Source organism: Urocampus carinirostris, chromosome 7 (assembly GCF_059441175.1).
Source record: "Urocampus carinirostris isolate Australia breed hairy pipefish chromosome 7, RoL_Ucar_1.0, whole genome shotgun sequence".
Classification (NCBI taxonomy): Eukaryota; Metazoa; Chordata; class Actinopteri; order Syngnathiformes; family Syngnathidae; genus Urocampus; species Urocampus carinirostris.
The window spans coordinates 982,917-1,004,213 of NC_142355.1; the positions used below are offsets into that span (position 1 = coordinate 982,917).

Sequence of the window (21,297 nt, forward strand, 5' to 3'; positions counted from 1 at the left end):
CGTTTTTCCATTGCGGAATTTTATAGTAATACCGGAGCCGTATTTTGTAGTATTTCTGTCCTAGTATTTTATATTGTACCATTACTGCAGTAGTATCTGTGTAGTATTTTGGTAATATTTACGTAGAACTTCCATAGTATTTTTAAATAGTTTTGTTGTAGTATTTTTGTGGGGTAATAATTCTGCAGCGGTATTTTGGCTGTATTTCTGAAGTATTTCTAGAGTAGTATTCTTGAAGCATCTCTGTAGTCCTTTTGTCGTATTTCTATCGTAGTATTTTGGTTGCATTTAGTCATTTTGCAATATTACTGCAGTTGTATTATTGCAGTTTTTCTGTTGTAGCAGTATTTGTCATATTTCTATAGAATTTCTTTTTCAGATTGAAAGCAAAATAATATATTATATTGGTTGATATTTCATTTTGTAGTATTTTGCTTGTAGACCTACAAAGCAGGTACCCCAAAAACATTTATATTAGGTGGTACTTTTTTTTACTTTTGACACATATTGTCATTATATTAGGAGCATTTTGCGTTGGGCCAGATGTAAAAGTCTGCTGGGCCACACGCAGCCCAGCAGGCCGTAGTTTGCGCACCCCTAGTACATATTAAAAAAGAAAGGGAAACGGGGCTTGGGGCTTACATTAATTCTTGGGGGGGGGGGGGGGGGGCGTTTCAGTCCTCGTCTTCGTCGCTTTCAAGGTCCAGCGAGTAAATCATGAAGACCAAATCGGGCCGGTCCGGAACCGAAGGATGGCCCGGCGCCACCATTTGGAAGCCCAAGTAGTGGAAGGTCTTGATGATCGACACTGGCGGGGGAGAAAAAAAAAAAAAAAAAAAAAAAAAAAAAAAAGTCAAATTAAAATAGAAAGAGTTGGGGAGGGGGAAATGCTATTAGATGCAACTCAAATTCAAAACAAAGAAATCTCAAAAATTGAACAAACTAACGAAAATAAAACATTTGAATTAAAAAAAAAAAAAAAAAAAAAAAATCTAAAATCGGCACCACCTGAAAAAAGAGAAAAAAGAGAAAAAGAGAGAGAGAGCAAAAGAGAGGGAGAAAAGAAAGAAAAAGAAAAAGCCAAAGAAAAAGAGAAAAAGAGGAGAGAGAGAGAGAGAAAAAAAAAGGAGAAAAAGAGAAAGAGAAAGAGAAAAAGAAAGAAAATGAAAAGAGGAGAAAGAGATAGGGATAGATAGAGAAAGACAGAGAGATAGATTGAAGTTTAACCACCAGAACTAAACAAAAAAAAAAAAAAATTACATGTAAAAAAATAACCAAATCAATTGTAGAGAATAGATTTCCATTTAAAAAAATACAACAAAAATAAACAAACATGAAATAAATATTAAACAACCCAAAACATAAACAAAATAGATATTATTAAACAGAGAAATAGAACCCCAAAAATAAAGAAAATCAAATGTATTGAGAAAAAAAATGTAACAATGGAAAATTAAAAACAATGAATAAAAATGGCCAAATAAATATGACTAAATATGAAAAACAATGAAAGAAACAAAAATATAGTACATTAAATATCCAAAGAATTGAATTAGAAACAACATGACCCCCCAAAAGAAATAAAAAACTTCTAAATGTCCAAGAAATAAAAACTAGAATATAAATATGAAAGGAAAAAACGGAATATGATAGAATAAAGGGCTTTCTGTATTTGTAGGGAAAGGTAGTGGTGTGGATGGCCCCGGTTTTTGCGGAAGCAAATCGAAAAATTCATAGAAAAACCCAGAAGAAGAACCGGACCGCGATACGATAGTGCGTCCTTACGTCGGTCGTCCCGGTTTTTGAGGAAGCGGACGAAGACCGAGTCCACCTTCAGCTTCTCCTCGGCGAACTCCAGCAGAGCCGTCAGCCTGAAAGAAGAGACCCCCCGGGTGGGCCAAAGACCCGGACCGTTACTCCGGTTTCTGCCGACCGTGCACATTTTCAACCCGCGTGTAGAATAGAAAAGACCGTGCTCTCTTTGCATCAGTCACCTTCGATCCGACTACTGCCATTACTGGACTATAAGCCGCACCCCCAAAAACTTTTAACAAAAACATGTGACACTCCATCTCATTATCACACGAGTTGGCAGTACCTCAGATGTGACATTTTATCGATTTATGGAACTTATTTTAAATCTCGGGAATCCCGCCACCCTGTCCACCTTCAAATCCAGACTCCAAACCAGACTTGCCTTTTCATGATCGTCGAGCTCGCATACCGCCCCACCTTGTTTTTATTCGCTATGAAGGATTTTTTATTTTATTTCATTGACTATAAGGGATTTTTTACCATCAAATACAAATGACATTTAAATACAAAAGATATTCACTGGCTGAGCTGCGGGGCGAGGTCATTGTAGCCTAGACAAGAAACATGTTTACAGGAAAACAAGGAGAACGGGGACAAGGGCTGACGCGGGAAAGGAGACATTGTTGGGCTGATAAGCTTTCTTGTTGTGAGTTTTTTTAGACGTGGCGGCGCCTTTCGGCGAGGAGGTGGTGAAGCCGGCACCGGACCCGCCCCATGGGGGGGGTTGTGACGCACCGGCCAGAAGAGGTGGGGGCTACGCGGGGAGTTCCTGGCCTGCCCGACGCCCCGACGTGTGAAAAGACAGAAGGAGAGGAGAGACGAGAGATCGTGAGAGGGAGGCTCGACAAAGACTAATTAAAAAATACTGCAGAAATACTACAAAAATACGGACAATATGCTCCCTTTATAAGCAAATATACATGAAAAGACGGCAGGTCAACGTGAAAAAAAATGGATCTAGGGGGAGCTCCGGCGCCTCACCCTTCTTTGCTCCCCTCGGCCAGGGACCCGGCGGGGATCTCCAGAAAGAGGCCGTCTTCGGTCAGCGCCGTGTCCCAGGATGCCGAGCGGCGCTCGCTGAGCCGGTAGCAAAAGCGCAAGGCTAACGGGTTTCCGTCGGCGTCCCCGGATTGAGTCACTGTCAACTTCTCGTCCTGGAGACACAAAAACAAGAGAACGGATTATTTAAAGCTTCGTACCGTTGATGAGGTACTCCCAAAAAAAAAGATCTTTTTGTTTGTGCCCCGAAAATTTCAAACAAATACATATGCGCACGTGTGGGGGGACTTAATGTTCGGTGTCAGGTTGGGAAGAGCGAAGGAGAGTGAATGCGAGTGTGTTCTTGACTCTAGCCACCTACCACTAGGGGGATAAGGCTTCTCTATATAGATATTAATAATAAAATAATCATATATTATAATATCTTTCTCCTCCTTGATCTGCTACCTTATCGTGGTGGAGGAGTTTGTGTGTCCCAATGATCCTAGGAGCTATGTTGTCGGGGGCTTTAAGCCCCTGGTAGGGTCACCCATGGCAAACAGGTCCTAGGTGAGTGGCCAGACAAAACGCAGATCAGAAGACCCCTAATGATGAGAGAAAACTTTGGTCCTCGATTTCCCTCGCCCGGACGCGGGTTACCGGGGCCCCCTTCTGGAGCCAGGCCTGGAGGTGGGGTCCGCTGGCGAGCGCCTGGTGGCCGGACCCTTACCCACGGGGGCCGGCCGGGCACAGCCCGAAGGGACGACGTGGGACCCTCTTCCCATGGGCTCACCACCTGTAGGAGGGGCCAAAGGGGTCGGGTGCGCAGAGAGCTGGGTAGCAGCCAAGGGAGGGGTCCTTGGCGCGACGATCCCCGGCTACAGAAACTGGCTTTTGGGACATGGAACGTTACCTCTCTGGCAGGGAAGGAGCCCGAGTTGGTGCGTGAGGTTGAGAAATTCCGACTAGATATAGTCGGACTCACCTCTACGCACGGCTTGGGCTCTGGTACCAGTCCTCTCGAGAGGGGTTGGACTCTCTTCCACTCTGGAGTTGCCCGTGGTGAGAGGCGCAGAGCCGGTGTGGGCATATTAATTGCTCCACGGCTCGGCGCCTGTACGTTGGGGTTCACCCCGGTAGACGAGAGGGTAGCCTCCCTCCGCCTTCGGGTGGGGGGACGGGTCCTGACTGTTGTTTGTGCTTATGCACCAAATAGCAGTTCGGAGTACCCAACCTTCTTGGGGTCCTTAGAGGGTGTGCTTGAGAGCGCGCCCCCTGGGGACTCCCTCGTACTGCTGGGAGACTTCAACGCTCACGTGGGCAATGACAGTGAGACCTGGAAGGGCGTGATTGGGAAGAACGGCCCCCCTGACCTGAACCCGAGTGGTGTTTCGTTATTGGACTTCTGTGCTCGTCATGGTCTGTCCATAATGAACACCATTTTCAGACATAAGGGTGTCCATATGTGCACTTGGCACCAGGACACCCTAGGCCGTAGTTCGATGATCGACTTTGTCATCGTTTCGTCGGACCTGCGGCCGCATGTTCTGGACACTCGGGTGAAGAGAGGGGCGGAGCTGTCAACTGATCACCACCTGGTGGTGAGTTGGCTTCGATGGTGGGGGAAGATGCCGGCCCGACCCGGCAGACCCAAGCGTGTTGTGAGGGTCTGTTGGGAACGGCTGGCAGAATCTCCTGTCAGAAGAAGTTTCAATTCACACCTCCGGCAGAACTTCGCCCATGTCCCGAGGGAGGCGGGGGACATTGAGTCCGAGTGGACCATGTTCCGCGCCTCCATTGTCGAGGCGGCTGATCGGAGCTGTGGCCGCAAGGTAGTCGGTGCCTGCCGCGGTGGCAACCCTCAGACCCGTTGGTGGTCACCGGCGGTGAGGGATGCCGTCAAGCTGAAGAAGGAGTCTTATCGGGCCTTCCTGGCCTGTGGGACTCTGGAAGCAGCTGGCAGGTATCGGCTGGCCAAGCGGAATGCGGCTTTGGCGGTTGCCGAGGCAAAAACTCGGGCATGGGAGGAGTTTGGCGAGGCCATGGAAGCCGACTTCCGAACGGCTTCGAGGAAATTCTGGTCCACCATCCGACGTCTTAGGGGGAGGAAGCGGTGTGCCATCGACACTGTGTATAGTGCCGATGGGGCGCTGCTGACCTCGACCCGGGACGTTGTGAATCGGTGGGCGGAGTACTTCGAAGACCTCCTCAATTCCACCGGCACGTCTTCCTCTGGGGAAGCAGAGCCTGAGGACTCTGGGTTGGGCTCTCGTATCACTGGGGTTGAAGTCACCGAGGTTGTCAAAAAACTCCTCGGTGGCAGGGCCCCGGGGGTCGATGAGATCCGCCCAGACTTCATTAAGGCTCTGGATGTTGTGGGCGTGTCATGGTTGACGCGCCTCTGCAACATCGCGTGGACATCGGGGACAGTGCCTCTGGACTGGCAGACTGGGGTGGTGGTTCCCGTCTTTAAGAAGGGGGACCGGAGAGTGTGTTCCAACTACAGGGGAATCACACTTCTCAGCCTCCCTGGTAAGGTCTATTCAGGGGTACTGGAGAGGAGGGTCCGCCAGGAAGTCGAATCTCGGATTCAGGAGGAACAGTGTGGTTTTCGTCCTGGCCGTGGAACACTGGACCAGCTCTATACACTCTTCAGGGTCTTTGAGGGTGCATGGGAATTTGCCTGTCCGGTCTACATGTGTTTTGTGGACTTGGAGAAGGCATTCGACCGTGTTCCTCGGGAGGCCCTGTGGGGGGTGCTTCGGGAGTATGGGGTACCGCACAGTCTTATCCGGGCTGTGCGGTCCCTGTATGCCCGGTGCCAGAGTCTGGTCCGCATTGCCGGCAATAAGTCGGATTCGTTCCCGGTGAGGGTTGGGCTCCGCCAGGGCTGCCCTTTGTCACCGATTCTGTTCATAACTTTTATGGACAGAATTTCTAGGCGCAGCCTTGGCGGGGATGGAGTCCGGTTTGGGGGCCTCAGCATTGCGTCACTGCTTTTTGCAGATGACGTGGTGCTGTTGGCTTCCTCAGCCCGTGATCTTCAGCTCTCGCTGGAGCGATTCGCAACCGAGTGTGAAGCGGCCGGGATGGGGATCAGCACCTCCAAGTCCGAGGCCATGGTTCTCAGTCGGAAAAGGGTGGTATGCTCCCTCCGTGTCGGGGAGGAGGTCTTGCCCCAAGTGGAGGAGTTCAAGTATCTTGGGGTCTTGTTCACGAGTGAGGGTAGGATGGAACGGGAGATCGACAGACGGGTCGGTGCAGCGTCTGCCGTCATTCGGACCCTGTACCGGTCTGTCGTGGTGAAGAGGGAGCTGAGCCGAAAGGCAAAGCTCTCGATCTACCAGTCCATCTACGTTCCTACCCTCACCTATGGTCATGAACTTTGGGTCATGACCGAAAGAACTCGATCCCGGATACAAGCGGCCGAAATGAGTTTCCTCCGCAGGGTGGCTGGGTTCTCCCTTAGAGATAGGGTGAGAAGCTCAGTCATCCGGGAGGGACTCGGAGTAGAGCCACTGCTCCTCCGCGTTGAGAGGAGCCAGTTGAGGTGGCTCGGGCATCTAATAAGGATGCCTCCTGGACGCCTCCCTCGGGAGGTGTTCCGGGCATGTCCCACCTGCAGGAGGCCCCGGGGGCGGCCCAGGACACGTTGGAGAGACTATGTCTCTCGGCTGGCTTGGGAACGCCTCGGGGTCCCGTCGGATGAGCTGGAGGAAGTGGCTGGGGATAGGGACGTCTGGGCTTCCCTTTTAACGCTGCTGCCCCCGCGACCCGACCTCGGATAAGCGGAAGACAATGGATGGATGGATGGATGGATATAATATCTTTTGAATATATATATATTAGCAGTCAGGACGATTTTAAACAATAAATCACAGCAATCAGACTGTTTTTAAAGCAACAGTCCATTTGTTTTTCTCAAAAATTCTTAATAAAAGTACCGTATTTTCCGCACTATTATGCTCACCTAAAAGCCTTTATTTTTTTTCAAAAGCTGACCATGCGCCTTATAATACAGTGCGCCTTATATATGGATCAATATCAAGTCGCAAAGTCTTGCAACTAACTTGCTGCCGCCGACTCGATTTTCCCCCGAACGCCAAGTAGTCCGCGGCGTATGCTGGGATTTATTTACCGGCGTTTCATTGGCTAACTAATGTGTCAATCATCATTTGAATCAGTCACTATTGGCTAAAGTTATTCGGAGGTCAAGGAGCGGGTCCTTTTTATCATTAACAGGCTGGCATTGGCTTAAACGGCAAAACAAAGCCTGCAATTGGCCGAAAAAGATGAATGCGTATAGCACGTGGTTGACGGCATACAGAAAGCATTTTTTACTTTTCTGTATTTGTAAATATTTTATTCTTCCTGATTTACTACACTCACGGATATAAGAGGACCACGGCTGCACATCATTATTGAACACAACGACTTCGGTGAGCTACTCCGGCTATATATTTTCCCTTTATCTTGTTTCAGACTGAACTCGATGTTTCTGTGATAAGCGGTGCAGATAATGGATGGAATGGAGTGTCTATTTTTAAATTCAACTCAATTCCAAGTGTTTATTGTCATATGCACAGTAAAGTTGCGAGCGAAAAAGAAAATAGAAACTAAGGAATGGTTGGCATTTAACCTTCCGAATGATGGAACAACGCATTTGAGTGACATCGTAAAGACACTGTTTCCGTACATGTCTGAGACACGTACTTGCTTCTTTGCAAGCTTTGGGAATGTTAAGGGAGTAAGAAGTTGGACTGGACGATCTGACTGTTTTGTCGACGTTCCCATTGTAGCGCCTTATAATCCGGTGCGCCTTATGTATGTCAAAAATAGGACCAAAAACTATTTTTTCGGGGTGCGCCCTATAACCCGGTGCGCCTTATAGTGCGGAAAATACGGTAATACTTGATGTTTATATATTTAATTAATTTGATTTTTTTCAGAGGTCTCCGCAGGATGATCGTTTGAAGCGCCTTCACGTGAAAGTTAAAGAGTCAGTGTGTAATGTCTTGCCACTAGATGTCGCCGCCTTCTGTCGCGCCACTGAAAACGAGCGCTAAATGCGCGACGGAAGGAGACCGAAAGGGAACAACATTCACGCCATTATTTTTGAAAAGAACAGAAATGAGAAAAAGGAAATTGAAAAAGGGGGAAAATAAATTGCATTGATTTGTTTGTCGTTTTTCTTCGTTTCTTTTATCCAATTTCCCTTTTTTGCATTCTTGTCACCTACTTTTTTCTGTTTTCCATTTTTGTACCTTTCTGTTGTTTCTTCCTCCCTAGTTATTAGTATTCAAAAAATAATCATCTTTTTTTTGTCTTCCTTTGAGAAATTCTGGGTAAAAATGGAAAGAAAGGGGCTGCTTTTTGATCCCCGTCAGTCTCCGTAGTTTGTCCATCTATCTATCTACCCACGTTTACAAGAAATCGGCCGTGTCACTCTGGTCAGGGTGACACAACACACTCTTTTGTTTAACAGCAGGGCCCGACAGCTTTTGCTGGTTTACCCTTGCTGCATCATAGAAGATGTCCGCTATCCTTTCACAATCATTCCTATCACCAACAAAAGCTCTAGCATCCACTAGATTTAGACCTCTTTCCTGCACCATTTATCCACGTCAATGGCGGCCTTCCTCTCGGTCTCCTTCCATTTACTACTGCTCTGTTGATCCTCTTCAACATTCGCTCCTCATCCCTCCTCTCCATGTGTCCGAAACAACCGAATACTCCCTTAACCACATGCTTGCTCAGTTCCGCTACTACTCCAGTTCTGTCTCTCACAATTTCATTTCTCAATCCATCCAACCTTGTCACTCCTAACATACTCCTCAAACACTTCATCTCAAAAACATTTACATTACACTCTGTAGTTTGTAGTTTTCCTTATCTCCTTTTTGGTTACACTACACATGCCAGCGACATCCAAATATCAAACACCGTCCCTTTTTGCGGAAAAGCCCATTTGTCCCAACCTCACCCGGATAGGCCTCCATCGACTTTGAGAGACCTGAAGTATATGCAAACAAGTGCGACACGAGCGCCGCCAGTGAGTAACGGGCACGTCAGCAGACCGAAAATCCGTTTTCTTGGATTCCTAAAAGGAAACTTTGACACGCGGAGGACAAAGCGGGTCTTTTCTGTCGGAACCCGGGGCGCCGTCACATGACGTGGGTGCCGACACTCGGCCTCTTGTGCCACGGACCGAGCGCTGATAACGGCGCCGTCACTTTAAGTGAGCGCTGATGCAGATAAGACCGCATCAATGGACTTTTATTCTTTGAAAAAATAATGGCTGGAGGACATGGCAACTCTCCACATCTCCTCCCTGACGCAAAAAGGACAGAAAGTCTATCATTTCAACATTTAACAAATGTACAGTTGTGGTGTAATACACAATTACAACAACTATACAGCATAAACACAATCAATATCAATGTCAAAATACTACTTTCGCAAATTATTTTTGTATATAAAGATATATAAGTTGTGCTAAATGATGTATATTAAAAAAAGCACTAAATAAGAAGTAAAGCAATACAGCTTGAAACGATGATGCAACGTGTTTTGATGCAAACACGCCACCAGGTGCGGCCTGTTGAGTGATGACCCGTTTTTTTGTATCTTTAATATTTTAGATAATTGCGGTCGTGAACAGATGCCCCTGACTTTTGTATTGTTTTGTTTACTGAATGCAGGTACGTGGGAAAGTTATGTTCATTGTTATTATGGAAGTTTCATTATTAATGTGCTCGCATGTTGTCTGCTTGCCGTAGCTTGAGTGAATTTGTAAGCGCTGAAGATAATTGCAGTCGTGAACAGATGCCCCTGACTTTTGTATTGTTTTGTTTACTGAATGCAGGCAATAAACCCAGAGACTGTGAAACCTTGTGTCGTGCATGAAAGAGGGTCGCTACACTAGTCAAGTCATGTTTATTTGTTTGGCCCTTAATCACAAATAGTCTCAATTATGACACCATCCCCTGATCTAAAACCTACGTGAGGGCAAGGGAAAAACTGAAAAACTTCAACAATAGCTTCCTGTCTGTTAAAAATGGGACTTTTTCCAATGTTCCTGCTTGGAGCCTCCACCCGGAAAGAGGGAGTCTATTTGTGATTCCAAGAGCCAAGAAGAAATCCACATTTAGGCCCTGATGTTGCAGAATGGCCATCCCTCTGACATAAGATCTGCAACATCAGTGGAAGTGTTTAAATCTCGACTTAAAATACTTGCTTATGATCGATGTCGACCTCATACTATCGTTTCCTTGTCCTAGGCTGCTGCCTAGCTGGTATAGAAATGCTAAAAAAAAAATACTATCATACAGAAACACAATACAAAATATTTCTAGAGAAATACTAAAAATATAGCTGTATTACAAAAATACTACTAAATACCGTAATACTACAAAATAATTCAGAACTGCTAAAAATACTTAAGAAATACAACAATACAGAAATACAAAAATACTGTATAATTATCTTTACAGGTGTACGATAGAAATGCTAATACTATCATACAGAAATACAATACAAAATATTTTTAGAGAAATACTAAAAATATAGCTATATTACAAAAATACTACTAAATACCGTAATACTACAAAACACTGCAGAAATGCTAAAAAATACAACAATACAGAAATACAAAAATACTGTATTATCATCTTTACAGTTATATTATAGAAATGCTAATACTATAATACAGAAATACAATACAAAATATAATACTAAAAATATAGCTATATTACAAAAATACTACTAAATACTGTAATACTACAAAATACTGCAGAAATGCTAAAAAAATACTATAGTAATACATCAATACAGAAATACAAAAATACTGTATTATTATCTTTACAGTTATACTATAGAAATGCTAATACTATAATACAGAAATACAAAATATTTTTAGAGAAATTATAAATAAATAAATATTATAAAAATATAGCTATATTACAAAAATACTGTAATATTACAGAAATACAACAATACAGAAATACAAAAATACTGTTCAAGTATCTTTACATTATAGTATACAAATGCTAAATACTATAATACAGAAATACAATACAAAATATTTCTAGAGAAATATTGAAAAAATAGCTATATTACAAATATACTACTAAATACCATAATATGACTACAAAATACTGCAGAAATGCTACAAAAGTACTATAATACAGGAATACAAAATATTGCTAGAGAAATACTACAAATATAGCTATATTACAAATATACTACTAAATACCGTAACTACAAAATACTGCAGAATTACCTTTACGTTTATACTATAGTATATAAATGCTAAAAATATACTATAATACAGAAATACAATTCAAAATATTGCTAGAGAAATACTCAAAATATAGCTATATCACTATATTATACTACTAAATACTGTAATACGACTAGAAAATACTGCAGAAATGCTACAAAAATACTACTACAGAAATACAACGACAGTGATACTACTAAAGAAAACCAATAAAAATGACTAATACGACAAAGAAATACTGCAAAACTAAATTGAGTGCTTAAAAGAAAATACACTATTTGGTTTGAAATGTGACAATATGATGAGACTAATCGATTGAAAAACGGATCCAAAGAAAAATAAGAAAACTTGAAGTTGGTATTCAAGGGCCAAATACGCGAGAAACAAAGTACTGGCACGTACCTTGTGCAGTAGAACGGCAAGGGAACCTGGATCCCTGAACGTCCCTCGCCCACCCGGGATCTTCAGCTGTGGGTGAGGGGCATCAGGAGCACCACTGGGGCCCCGGGGGGCCACGCACGCCACCGGATCGCCGCGCCACCGCTAACCGGGAGCTGCGCGCACACAAACATGCCAGAAGGGGGAGACTGTGAGTAAGTGCTTCCGTTTACAGTTTCGTACACGTGTAGAAGTGATTCCGTCGAGCAGAGGTTTGCACGTTGGCCTAACACACGAAACATTTGATGTTCTGGCGAGGGATTTGCACCACCAGGCTGTACTTGCCCAAGATACACCACGGGAAATGGTGCCCTGACCACTCGCGTGCTTAAGGGATAACACCTACCAACTAAAGCTGCACGAGCTATCAGACAATTAAAAGACTAAGAATTGTATTACATTTTCTAAATCCAAGTTTGGGGCGGCAGTAGCTCAGGAGGTAGAGCGCTCGTCTTGGGATCAAGGGATCCCAGTTCGAATCCCGGCTTGTCCGTGTTACATGTGGAAGTGTCCTTAGGTAAGACACTGAACCCCTCATACCCCCAATAAGCAGGTTAGCGCCTTACATGGCTGCAAGGCCGCTATTGGGAAATGTGGAGCACATTGTAAAGCGCTTTGGGAAGTCATTGACTTGAAAAGTGCTATAGAAATGCAGATCTCTCTAATAAGACCCTGGCAGCCTGCCCAAGACCTGGAACACTGGAATACTCGGACTAAGGACTAATCCATTTTCATGTGCACATCTCCCGTTGGATTATCGCCTACATGTAAAACCTGTTGTAACAGTACAATTGCTTTTTAACTAAGACAAGACCACATGACCCCGATTTGAGCTAACCTGCATTGGCTCCCTGTTCGCTCAAGATGTGATTTGAAGGTTCTCTTGGTAGTATACAAAATCATGCATGGACTTGCTCCCTCATATCTTTCAGATTGAATTTCGCCCCATGTCCCGGTCTGGAGCCTTCGCTCTGAAAATTCTGGTCTACGAGTGATCCCAAGAGCCAAGAAGAAATCTGAAGGTTTGAGAGTGTTCTCCATTGGTGCCCCGGTGCTAAGGAATGCTCTTCCCCCTGCCTGAGATTGGATCTGCAACCTCAGTGGAAATGTTTCAATCTAGGCTTAAAACACACTTCTATTCTATAGCATATGAATAGCCTATATTTTATGTTGATAATATGTGTATTATTTGCCCTCATGTAGGTTTTAGATCAGGGGATGCTGTCATAATAGTCTGTGGTTTGCAATAATCTGTGGTATGTGCAGCCCTTTGAGACTCTTTGTGACTATGGGCTAGACAAATTAACATGACTTCACTTGACTTTCCTCATGTTGAGGTTTTTGAGTTTTTCCTTGCCCTCGTGTCAGTCTTAGATGAGGGGATGGTGTCATAATAGTCTGTAGTTTGCAATAGTCTTTGATCTGTGCAGCCCTTTGAGACTGTCCCTTGTCAAGGATTCATTTTCCTCATGTTGAAGTTTTTCCTTGCCCTCATGTAGGTTTGAGATCAGGGGATGCTGTCATAATAGTCTGTAGTTTGCAATAGTCTTTGATCTGTCCAGCCCTTTGAGACTCTTTGTGATTAAGGGCCAAACAAACACAACTTAACTTTTCATATACCGTATTTTCCGCACTATAAGGCGCACCTAAAAGCCTTTTTTTTTTTTTCAAAAGCTGACCATGCGCCTTATAATACAGTGCGCCTTATTTATGGAACAATTTTAAAATTGCAAAGTTTTCCAACTAACTTGCAGCCGCCGACTAGATTTTCCCCCTAACGCCAAGTAGTCCGCGGTGTATGCTGGGATTTATTTACTGGCGTTTCATTGGCTAACCAATGTGTCAATCATCATTTGAATGGATCACTATTGGCTAAAGTTATTCGGAGGTCAAGGGGCGGATCCTTTTTATCATTTACAGGCTGGCATTGGCTGAAACGGCAAAACAAAGCCTGCAATTGGCCGAAAAAGATGAATGTGTATAGCACGTGGTTGACGGCATACAGAAAGCATTTTTTACTATTTTGTATTTGTAAATATTTTATTCTCCTGGATTCACTACACTCACGGATATAAGAGGACATTGGCTGCACATTATTACGAACACAACGACTTCGGTGAGCTACTCCGGGTTTTATATTGTCCCTGTATCTTGTTTCAGACTGAACTCGATGTTTCTGTGATAAGCAGTGCAGATAATGGATGGAATGGAATGTCTATTTTGAAATTCAACTCAATTTCAAGTGTTTATTGTCATATGCACAGTAAAGTTGCGAGCGAAAAAGAAAATAGAAACTAAGGAATGGTTGGCATTTCTTGAATCCCAAGACTTTAACCTTCCGAATGATGGAATGATGCATTTGAGTGACATCGTACGGACACCGCATCCGCACGTGTTCTCGACACATATTTGCGTCTTTGCAAGCTTTGGGAATGTTAAGGGGGTAATAAGTTGGACTGAACGATCTGACTGTTTTGTCCACGTTCCCATTGGAGCGCCTTATAATCCGGTGCGTCTTATGTATGTCAAAAATAGGACCTAAAACTTTTTTGGGGGTGCGCCCTATAACCCGGTGCGCCTTATAGTGCGGAAAATACGATAAATGTTTGCCTCAATCAAAGAGTTGCAGGTTCAATCCCCAGGCGAGCCAGTACAAATTCTGGGGTTAGGGATTTTTCAGGTCGATTTGGAGAACGGGTTAGCGTCTGGGTTTAGGATCTCAGTGTTTTCAAATATTAACATCGAAAAAGAGCTGAAGCGCTACAAAAGACAGCCGGGACGCAGACGGAGGAAGACATAAAAAGACACCCGAAGCCCTTTTTTTTTCCCCCTCGGCGTCTGCGGTGACGCTAGCTTGTTGTGGAAGACGACACCTTGACACTTCGAGAGGTCGGCCTAAAAACAGAATACACCGTAGGTTACCAAGTTCCTGGCGTCGCTCGGACCAGAATTCAAAAGAAATTGTCCGGAGAAGACGGGGAACAAAACATCCCGAAGAAGACCGGAAAACCTTTGAAGCCAACACAATGGTCGTTCGGGAAAATGGAATCCGATCCCGGGAGAGAGAGTTGGAAATTCCTGCCTCGATTAAAATAACAGGACATCGCCTGAAATCACTGGGACCAAAAACGAGAGCTGCAAAGCGCAAGGAAGAATACAAACTACGGAGACTCGAGCCACCGAATCAGAACATTTTTCTTGCTGTCTTTAACTCGCTTTTTTGGGTCTAGTGGGTACCTGTAGAAACAAGATGGTCGTCCATCACGTCAGCCTCATATCATGTACAAAATAAAAAAACACTATACTATCATCCAAAAATACTGCAGAATTACCTTTAATTTTATACTACAATACAGAAATACAAAATATTGCTAGAATACTAAAAATATAGCTATATTACAAATATACTACTAAATACCGTAATACTACTACAAAATACGGCAGAAATGCTACAAAAATACTAGTACAGAAATACAACGATAGTGATACTACTAAAGAAAATCAATAAAAACACTACTACAACACAAATACTACAAAACTAAATTTAACAAAAGCGACCAAACCAGACCATTTTTCTTTGTCTTGCCGTCTTTAATAAGCTTTTTTGGGTCTAGTGGGTACCTGTAGAAACAAGATGGTTGTCCATCATGTCAGCCTCATATAATATAAATTAAAATAAGTATTTAAGTCAAGTCGTGTTTATTTGTTTGGCCCTTAATCACAAGGAGTCTCAAAGGGTTGCACAGACTATTGCAAACTACAGACTATTATGACACCATCGCCTGATCTAAAAACTACGAGAGGGCAAGGAAAAACTCAAAAACCTCAGGATGAGTCAAGTCCTGTTTCTTTGTGACGCCCTTAATCACAAGGAGTCTCAAAGGACTGCACAGATTACAAAATATTGCAAACCACAGACTATGATGACACCATCGCCTGATCTAAAACCTACATGAGGGCAAGGAAAAACTCAAAAACCTCAGGATGAGTCAAGTCCTGTTTATTTGTTTGGCTCTTAATCACACGGAGTCTCAAAAGGACTGCACAGATCACAGACTATTGCCAACTAGACTATTATGACACCATTTGATTTAAAAAGGTATATTAACACAACAGTTCATGTGTTTTGGCTACTTTCTAGCCAATCAATATTGTTTATTTAATAAGTGAATTGATTTTCACCACTAGGAGGCGCTTACAAATAAATTCTCCCTCTAAGGACGGCAAGACATTGGTCCCAACTTGCAGGAGCAGATTCGTACAATCTATTACAAATCCTCCAGAATTAGAATATTTCTGATATTCGGGTTCAGTAAAGGCGCACAGAAAATCAAATGTGCTCTTGATGGAACTGCCAATAGTTGGATATTCTTGTATCAAACCATTGGCGACTATTAGCAGTTCCAATAAAAGCCTATTCAAATTTCAAAAATATGCAAAAACTTGAAAAAGGTTTAAAATTGTCATCTTCCAGACAGCCTAAATCATTTATTCCATGTATTATTTTTTGTCTTACGACTTCAGCCTAAAATAGGTACTACAATAAAAAAAGTTTCTGTACAGACAAAATGTTGGGGTTATATCCACTATAAAACAGAAGGCCGTTCATAAAAACTAAACACAAAGTTATACAGAAGACCTCCAAAATAGAGGAATACAACGTTTTTTCCCACAACATTTTTTGCATGCCTAAAAACTTAAACCTAAAATGCCCTGCTATAGTGATGCTAGCCACTAAAGGATTTTATACGATTGACTATAAAGGATTTTATACAATTGACTCAGAAGATTTTCACTAAGTGGGCTTTAGTTCAATGTACAAGGTCAGGGCAGGCGGTTCAAAATGCATCATATTTTGTCTGGGGAATTTGGATCACAGGACTCGTGGAGGCAACATTGTTTTGGGAAGCCAGACATCAAGGCGCTGTGTTGTGAGAACGATGGGCGCAAAACAACCGCTCGGCACGCCCATGGGAGGAGCCGAAACGCCATCTTGCGGTGAGACATGGGTCGATAAGAGAAAGCTAACGGACTTCAGAAGAAGGCTTCACGGAGACTCCAACGTCACTAATTCGGCCATTTTCGATGGAGTACGCTTAGTTCAATTGTTAATGAAACGAAATCTGCCCCCGTGTGAAAATGTCGGCTTTTCTTGTTCGTCTTTTCCATCAAAAAACGAGCGCACGATTGTTGGGTGAATGTAGACTAATTTGAACAATTTGGTCAACGCTACATTTTGATCATTTCCAACACCATCAAGGTGATGCCCTTTGCTAATACGACTAACAGCCGTGTAGTAGTTGTTGTCACTTATTCTGAATCTGCGTTCCGAGTCGTCGTCAAACTATTTATCGAAACAAAAACGAGGAAGCTACAGAAAACAAAAAAACAAAAGGTATCATTAGCCGATATATGTACTACATTCGGCACAGGAACTTGCAGAACAGGAGGTCTAACCGTTTGGCATTACTTGCTAAATCATTTCGTATGAACTGCTCCAGTGACGCTAACAGCTGAAGCTAGCTACCCAAGTAATGCCCTTTGCTAATGCAGCTAGCGGCTGCGTTAGCTAAAATGTTTGCTAAATCCGGCACAGGGATGAGCAGAACAGTCATTTTCGAATCCCAGATCACGCTTTTGGATTTGAAATAGTTACATTGCACAGCCCTACTTGTACACAAACAGATGACTGCGATTAGTGGAAAATTCCGACCGTAGCCCATTTTTTTCCCAGCACGTAAACAGACCCGTATGGACGATATACGAGCAACGGATGCTAACGTTCTTCCACGGAGAACATTTTTGTGGAGGTTTAAATGTAAATTCGCGTGCAAAACTTTACGAGCGAGTCTAAAACTGGAAGCCGTTCCGACGCGTTTATTGTATACAGTCTGGAGGCAAAGCCAACGCGCGCCTCACCGGGGCGTGCCCGATTCTGTTTAACGCATATGTGGCGTGCACATCAAAAAAAAAAAAAAAAAAAAAAAAAAATGGAGCATGCCAAGACTGAAAACTAGGTCAAGCTGCAAATGTTTTTAATTCCCAGACAGAAAAAAAAAATCTCGACTCAGTGAATAATAAGCTCCTTGAGTTAAACAATATAATAATAATAATAATAATAATTTCCTTGTATTGTCATTCTGTGTAACAATGTACACAGAACGAAATGTCGATTGCACCTGACCCGTTGTAGCGAGCCGATGCAGCCGCAGCCAACAGAGGGCGCCGCCGACCACTTTTTAAGTCTTAGGAATGACTCGGCCGGGGCGCGAACCACCGACCTCCCAGTCTCAAAGCGGGCGCCTTACCATCTAGGCTACTGAGCTAGTCAAACCGGGAAAAGTGGAATAAACTAAACTGGGGAAACACATGTGGCTGAAAACATCTTGAACAAGGCAATATTTGGCATTTAAAACCTTAGAGCAGAGTTTTGGAGGAGAAATTAAAGACGAGGCAACCAGAGAAGCGTCCCACCTGTCGATCAAATCAAGACTTGGATTAGAGATGGAGACATAATGAACGTGGACCAGGACTAAGGCCAGGACAAGTCATGGCCCAAGACAGGAACAAGGACAAGAACGTCAAACTTGGAGCAAACCCAACAACACTAAGGTGTTTAAAAAGGACATCACAAAGGTATGGACCAAAATCGAGACATATAGGTGGATCATGACAAGGACTAGACTGGGACCTTGCAAGGAAAGGAACAATGAAACAGAATGAGGACGTTTGAGACATAGTTGACTTCTTTTCATCAATTTATCCTAAGACAGAAAACAAAAACAGAATGGGGACATTCAACACATAGAAGACTAGGACATGGCCAGTGAAGGATTTGATATTTGATTTACTGGACTATCAAGTTACATTTATTGAATGCAATGAACATTTTTCACAGAGAGGGCTTAAGGTCAATGACAGATCGCGCTGTTCCGAATGGGAATGAAAGGGAAAAAATAACCAAAAAAAAATGGGAAAAAGAAAACTGAATATACACAAAATAGAAGAAAAAAAATGTAACAGTTAAAGAGTCAACCAAAGAATAGTGATCAAGTTGAAATAGACAAAAAGAGGACTAGAAAAGGGGGATAAGAAAACAGAAAAGGAAAAAAATGTCAGAAATAATTTGATCAATTAAAATATAATGGACAAAAAGATAACTAAAACAAGGGTAAAGAAAACTAAATAGAAAAAGAATGTAAGAAATAAAGGAAAGCGGGAAAAAAAAGAATACAAAAAGGGAAAAAAAAATCAAAAAAACTAAAAAAAGATCAAAAGAAAAAAAGAGAAGGGGAAAAAAGGAAAATAAATATAGAAAAGGATAAAAGAAAAAGAGGGAAGTTAAAAAAAACAAAAGATAATAGAAAACAAAGAAAAACATAACAAAGAAAATGGGAAGAAAACTGAATACACACAAAAGAAAAACGAAACATTTAAAAAGTCAAACAAGGAAAAGAGATCAAATTAAAATGGACAAAAAGATAACTCAAAAAAGGGGAAAGAAAACTAAATAGAAAAAGAATGTAAGAAACAAAGGAAAGCGGAAAAAGAAAAAACTAAAAAAAGATCAAAAAGAGAAGGGGAAAAAAAGGAAAATAAATATAGAAAAGAATAAAAGAAAAAAGAGGGAAGTTAAAAAAAAACATAAGATAATAGAAAACGAAGAAAAACAAAAGAAAATGGGAAGAAAACTGAATATACACAAAAGAAAAACGAAACCTTTTAAAAGTTAAACAAGGAAAAGAGGTCAAATTAAAATAAAATGGACAAAAAGATAACTAGAAAAAGGGGAAAAGAAAACAGAAAATGGGAAAGGAAAAAAAAAAGAAAGTGGAAAAACAAAAAAACTAAAAAAAAGAAGAAAAGGGGGGATACAAAGAAAAGGGGAAAAAAAAAAATATATAAATAGATTTATTTATTTGAATAGTTTTTTGGGGGGCACCCTTAGCCACAAGAAGGCAGACAATCGTCATTTCTCTACCTACAAGTATTCCAATGACAATTCATGTATTTGTGCTCATTCAAAGCACTATTTTACTTCTAAGCAATGAAGTTTTCTCGTTTCTACTGGGAAGCAAAAGCAAATCCTCTGAAAGACGGGCATTTTGCCAAAAGACTTGAAGCCATTCCCAGATGCCGCTCATATTTCTCTTTGTTTCCTGGCACGAGTACAAAAAGCTGAAGACGCGTGCCAGTCTCTCGCCACCAGGGGGCACTCCGTCGGAAATGTCAAGCGCCTACCAGCACGCACACACTAAAGCTCGAAGCCGTTACGTAACACTTTTTCTTGCGGACCAGAGCAAAAAAACACATATTTGCCGTATGCTGAGCGAGTTGCAGAGCAGGATTCGTTTAGAACCGCGCCCGTTAGGGCAGGGGTGTCAAAGAGGCGGCCCGTGGGCCGGATCAGGCCCGCTAAGGGATTGAATCCGAGACGAAGCGCAAGAGAAAAACAAGCGGCAGGTTGAAATAGGTCCACCTGATGTTGCCAAAGCCAGGTGCCTACCACAAAGATGCTGTACTTATATATTATTTTTCACTTTCTTTGTTACTTTGTTCCTTTCTGTGTCTTTTTACCTAATTTTGCTCTCTCTTCCTTTTTTCCTTTTCTCTTGCTTTCCCCTTCGCTCTTTTTTCTTCTTCTCTTTTCTCCCCTCTCTTTCTACTATTCTTTAGATTTATTTTGCTCTTTCTTTTCCATTCTCTCACCATTTCTCTTTTTATCTCTTTTGTTTCTCACATTCTCTCTCTTTTTCTTTGTCCCACCCTCTCTTTTTCTTATTTCTTTCTCTTTAATCTACTAGTCCGGCCCCCGAGAGAATGTTTGTTCTATGTGCATAAAAACTACATTTTATTAGTATTTCTGTAGTATTCTATGTTCCGATAGTCGATTTTTTGTTGTACGCCTGTGTTCGTTTTCTAGTATTACTGTCATATCATTTTTGTAGGATTTCTGTTTTATTTTGTATTATTTGACGTATTCCCCGAGTAGAATTTTTGTTGCATTGCTGTACTTGTATTTTCTCCGTTTTTTACTTATTTATTTAACTTCTCTAGCAGTACTTCTGTGGTAATGTGACTCTAGTAAAGTTTTATATTATAATAGAATGGAAATATTACAAAAATACTACAGAACTATTACAAAACAATACAATTGTATTATTACAACATGAATGCTCCGTCAAGTGGCAGGCGCGTTTGATAGAAAATGCAATTGCACCTCCACTACAGTAGAGGGCAGTGGCGTCCTTGGTGTTTTGTTTACATTTAGCCTCCACACAGTTCGTTAAGCACAGAGTATAAACGACGAGTCCGAAGTGTAGACGGGAAGTGTAGCGGACTAGTAGATTAAAGAGATTAAGTGTGAAAGAGAACAACAGCGAGGAAGGCGAAGAGAAAAAGACAGACAGAAAAAATAAAAAAGAGTGAACAAGTGAGAGAAAGAGTGAGAGAAGAGAAAGATTGAACAGAGAAAGTGGGAAAAAGATAGACTCTCTAGATAGATAGATAGATACTTTATTCATCCCCTAAGGGAAATTCACATTTCCAGCAGCATCCCTGAGCTGAGAACAATACAATGATAAAGGCAAAAGAAAACAATATACAAATACCCAGTGTGACGTGCAAATGCCCACTTTAGCATGTTATATAGATTAACTAAATAGTGCTACACAGAACACATAATGCAGTAAGATCCAATGTAGGGGGTGTGGTTTAATGTGGGCCTTTACTCTGCCGGGTGGAGTTAAAGAGCCTCATGGCATGAGGAAGAAAAGATCTCTTCA

At 42.3% G+C, this 21,297-nt stretch overlaps 1 protein-coding gene across 1 annotated transcript; it reads right to left on the reverse strand.

Moving 5' to 3' along the window:
• Positions 1–527: 527 nt before the first annotated feature.
• Positions 528–14,774, reverse strand: oaz2a (ornithine decarboxylase antizyme 2a). The gene is made up of 6 exons (XM_088340168.1): positions 14,750–14,774; positions 11,686–11,738; positions 11,477–11,617; positions 2,797–2,969; positions 1,786–1,871; positions 528–808 (listed from the first exon to the last, which is right to left on the reverse strand). The coding sequence occupies exons 1-6, from the start codon at positions 14,772–14,774 to the stop codon at positions 675–677; spliced, it is 612 nt and encodes a 203-aa protein (XP_088196294.1). The 3' UTR covers positions 528–674.
• Positions 14,775–21,297: the final 6,523 nt, after the last annotated feature.

Bases quoted from the DNA above. Each gene is read 5' to 3' on its own strand.
- oaz2a (XM_088340168.1), bottom strand. From the start codon at position 14,774: ATGGACGACCATCTTGTTTCTACAG. The intron at 11,739-14,749 runs GTACCCACTAGA...TTCGTGTGTTAG, and splicing joins CGACCATCTTGTTTCTACAG to GCCAACGTGCAAACCTCTGC. The intron at 11,618-11,685 runs GTAAACGGAAGC...GCTCCCGGTTAG, and splicing joins TTCTACACGTGTACGAAACT to CGGTGGCGCGGCGATCCGGT.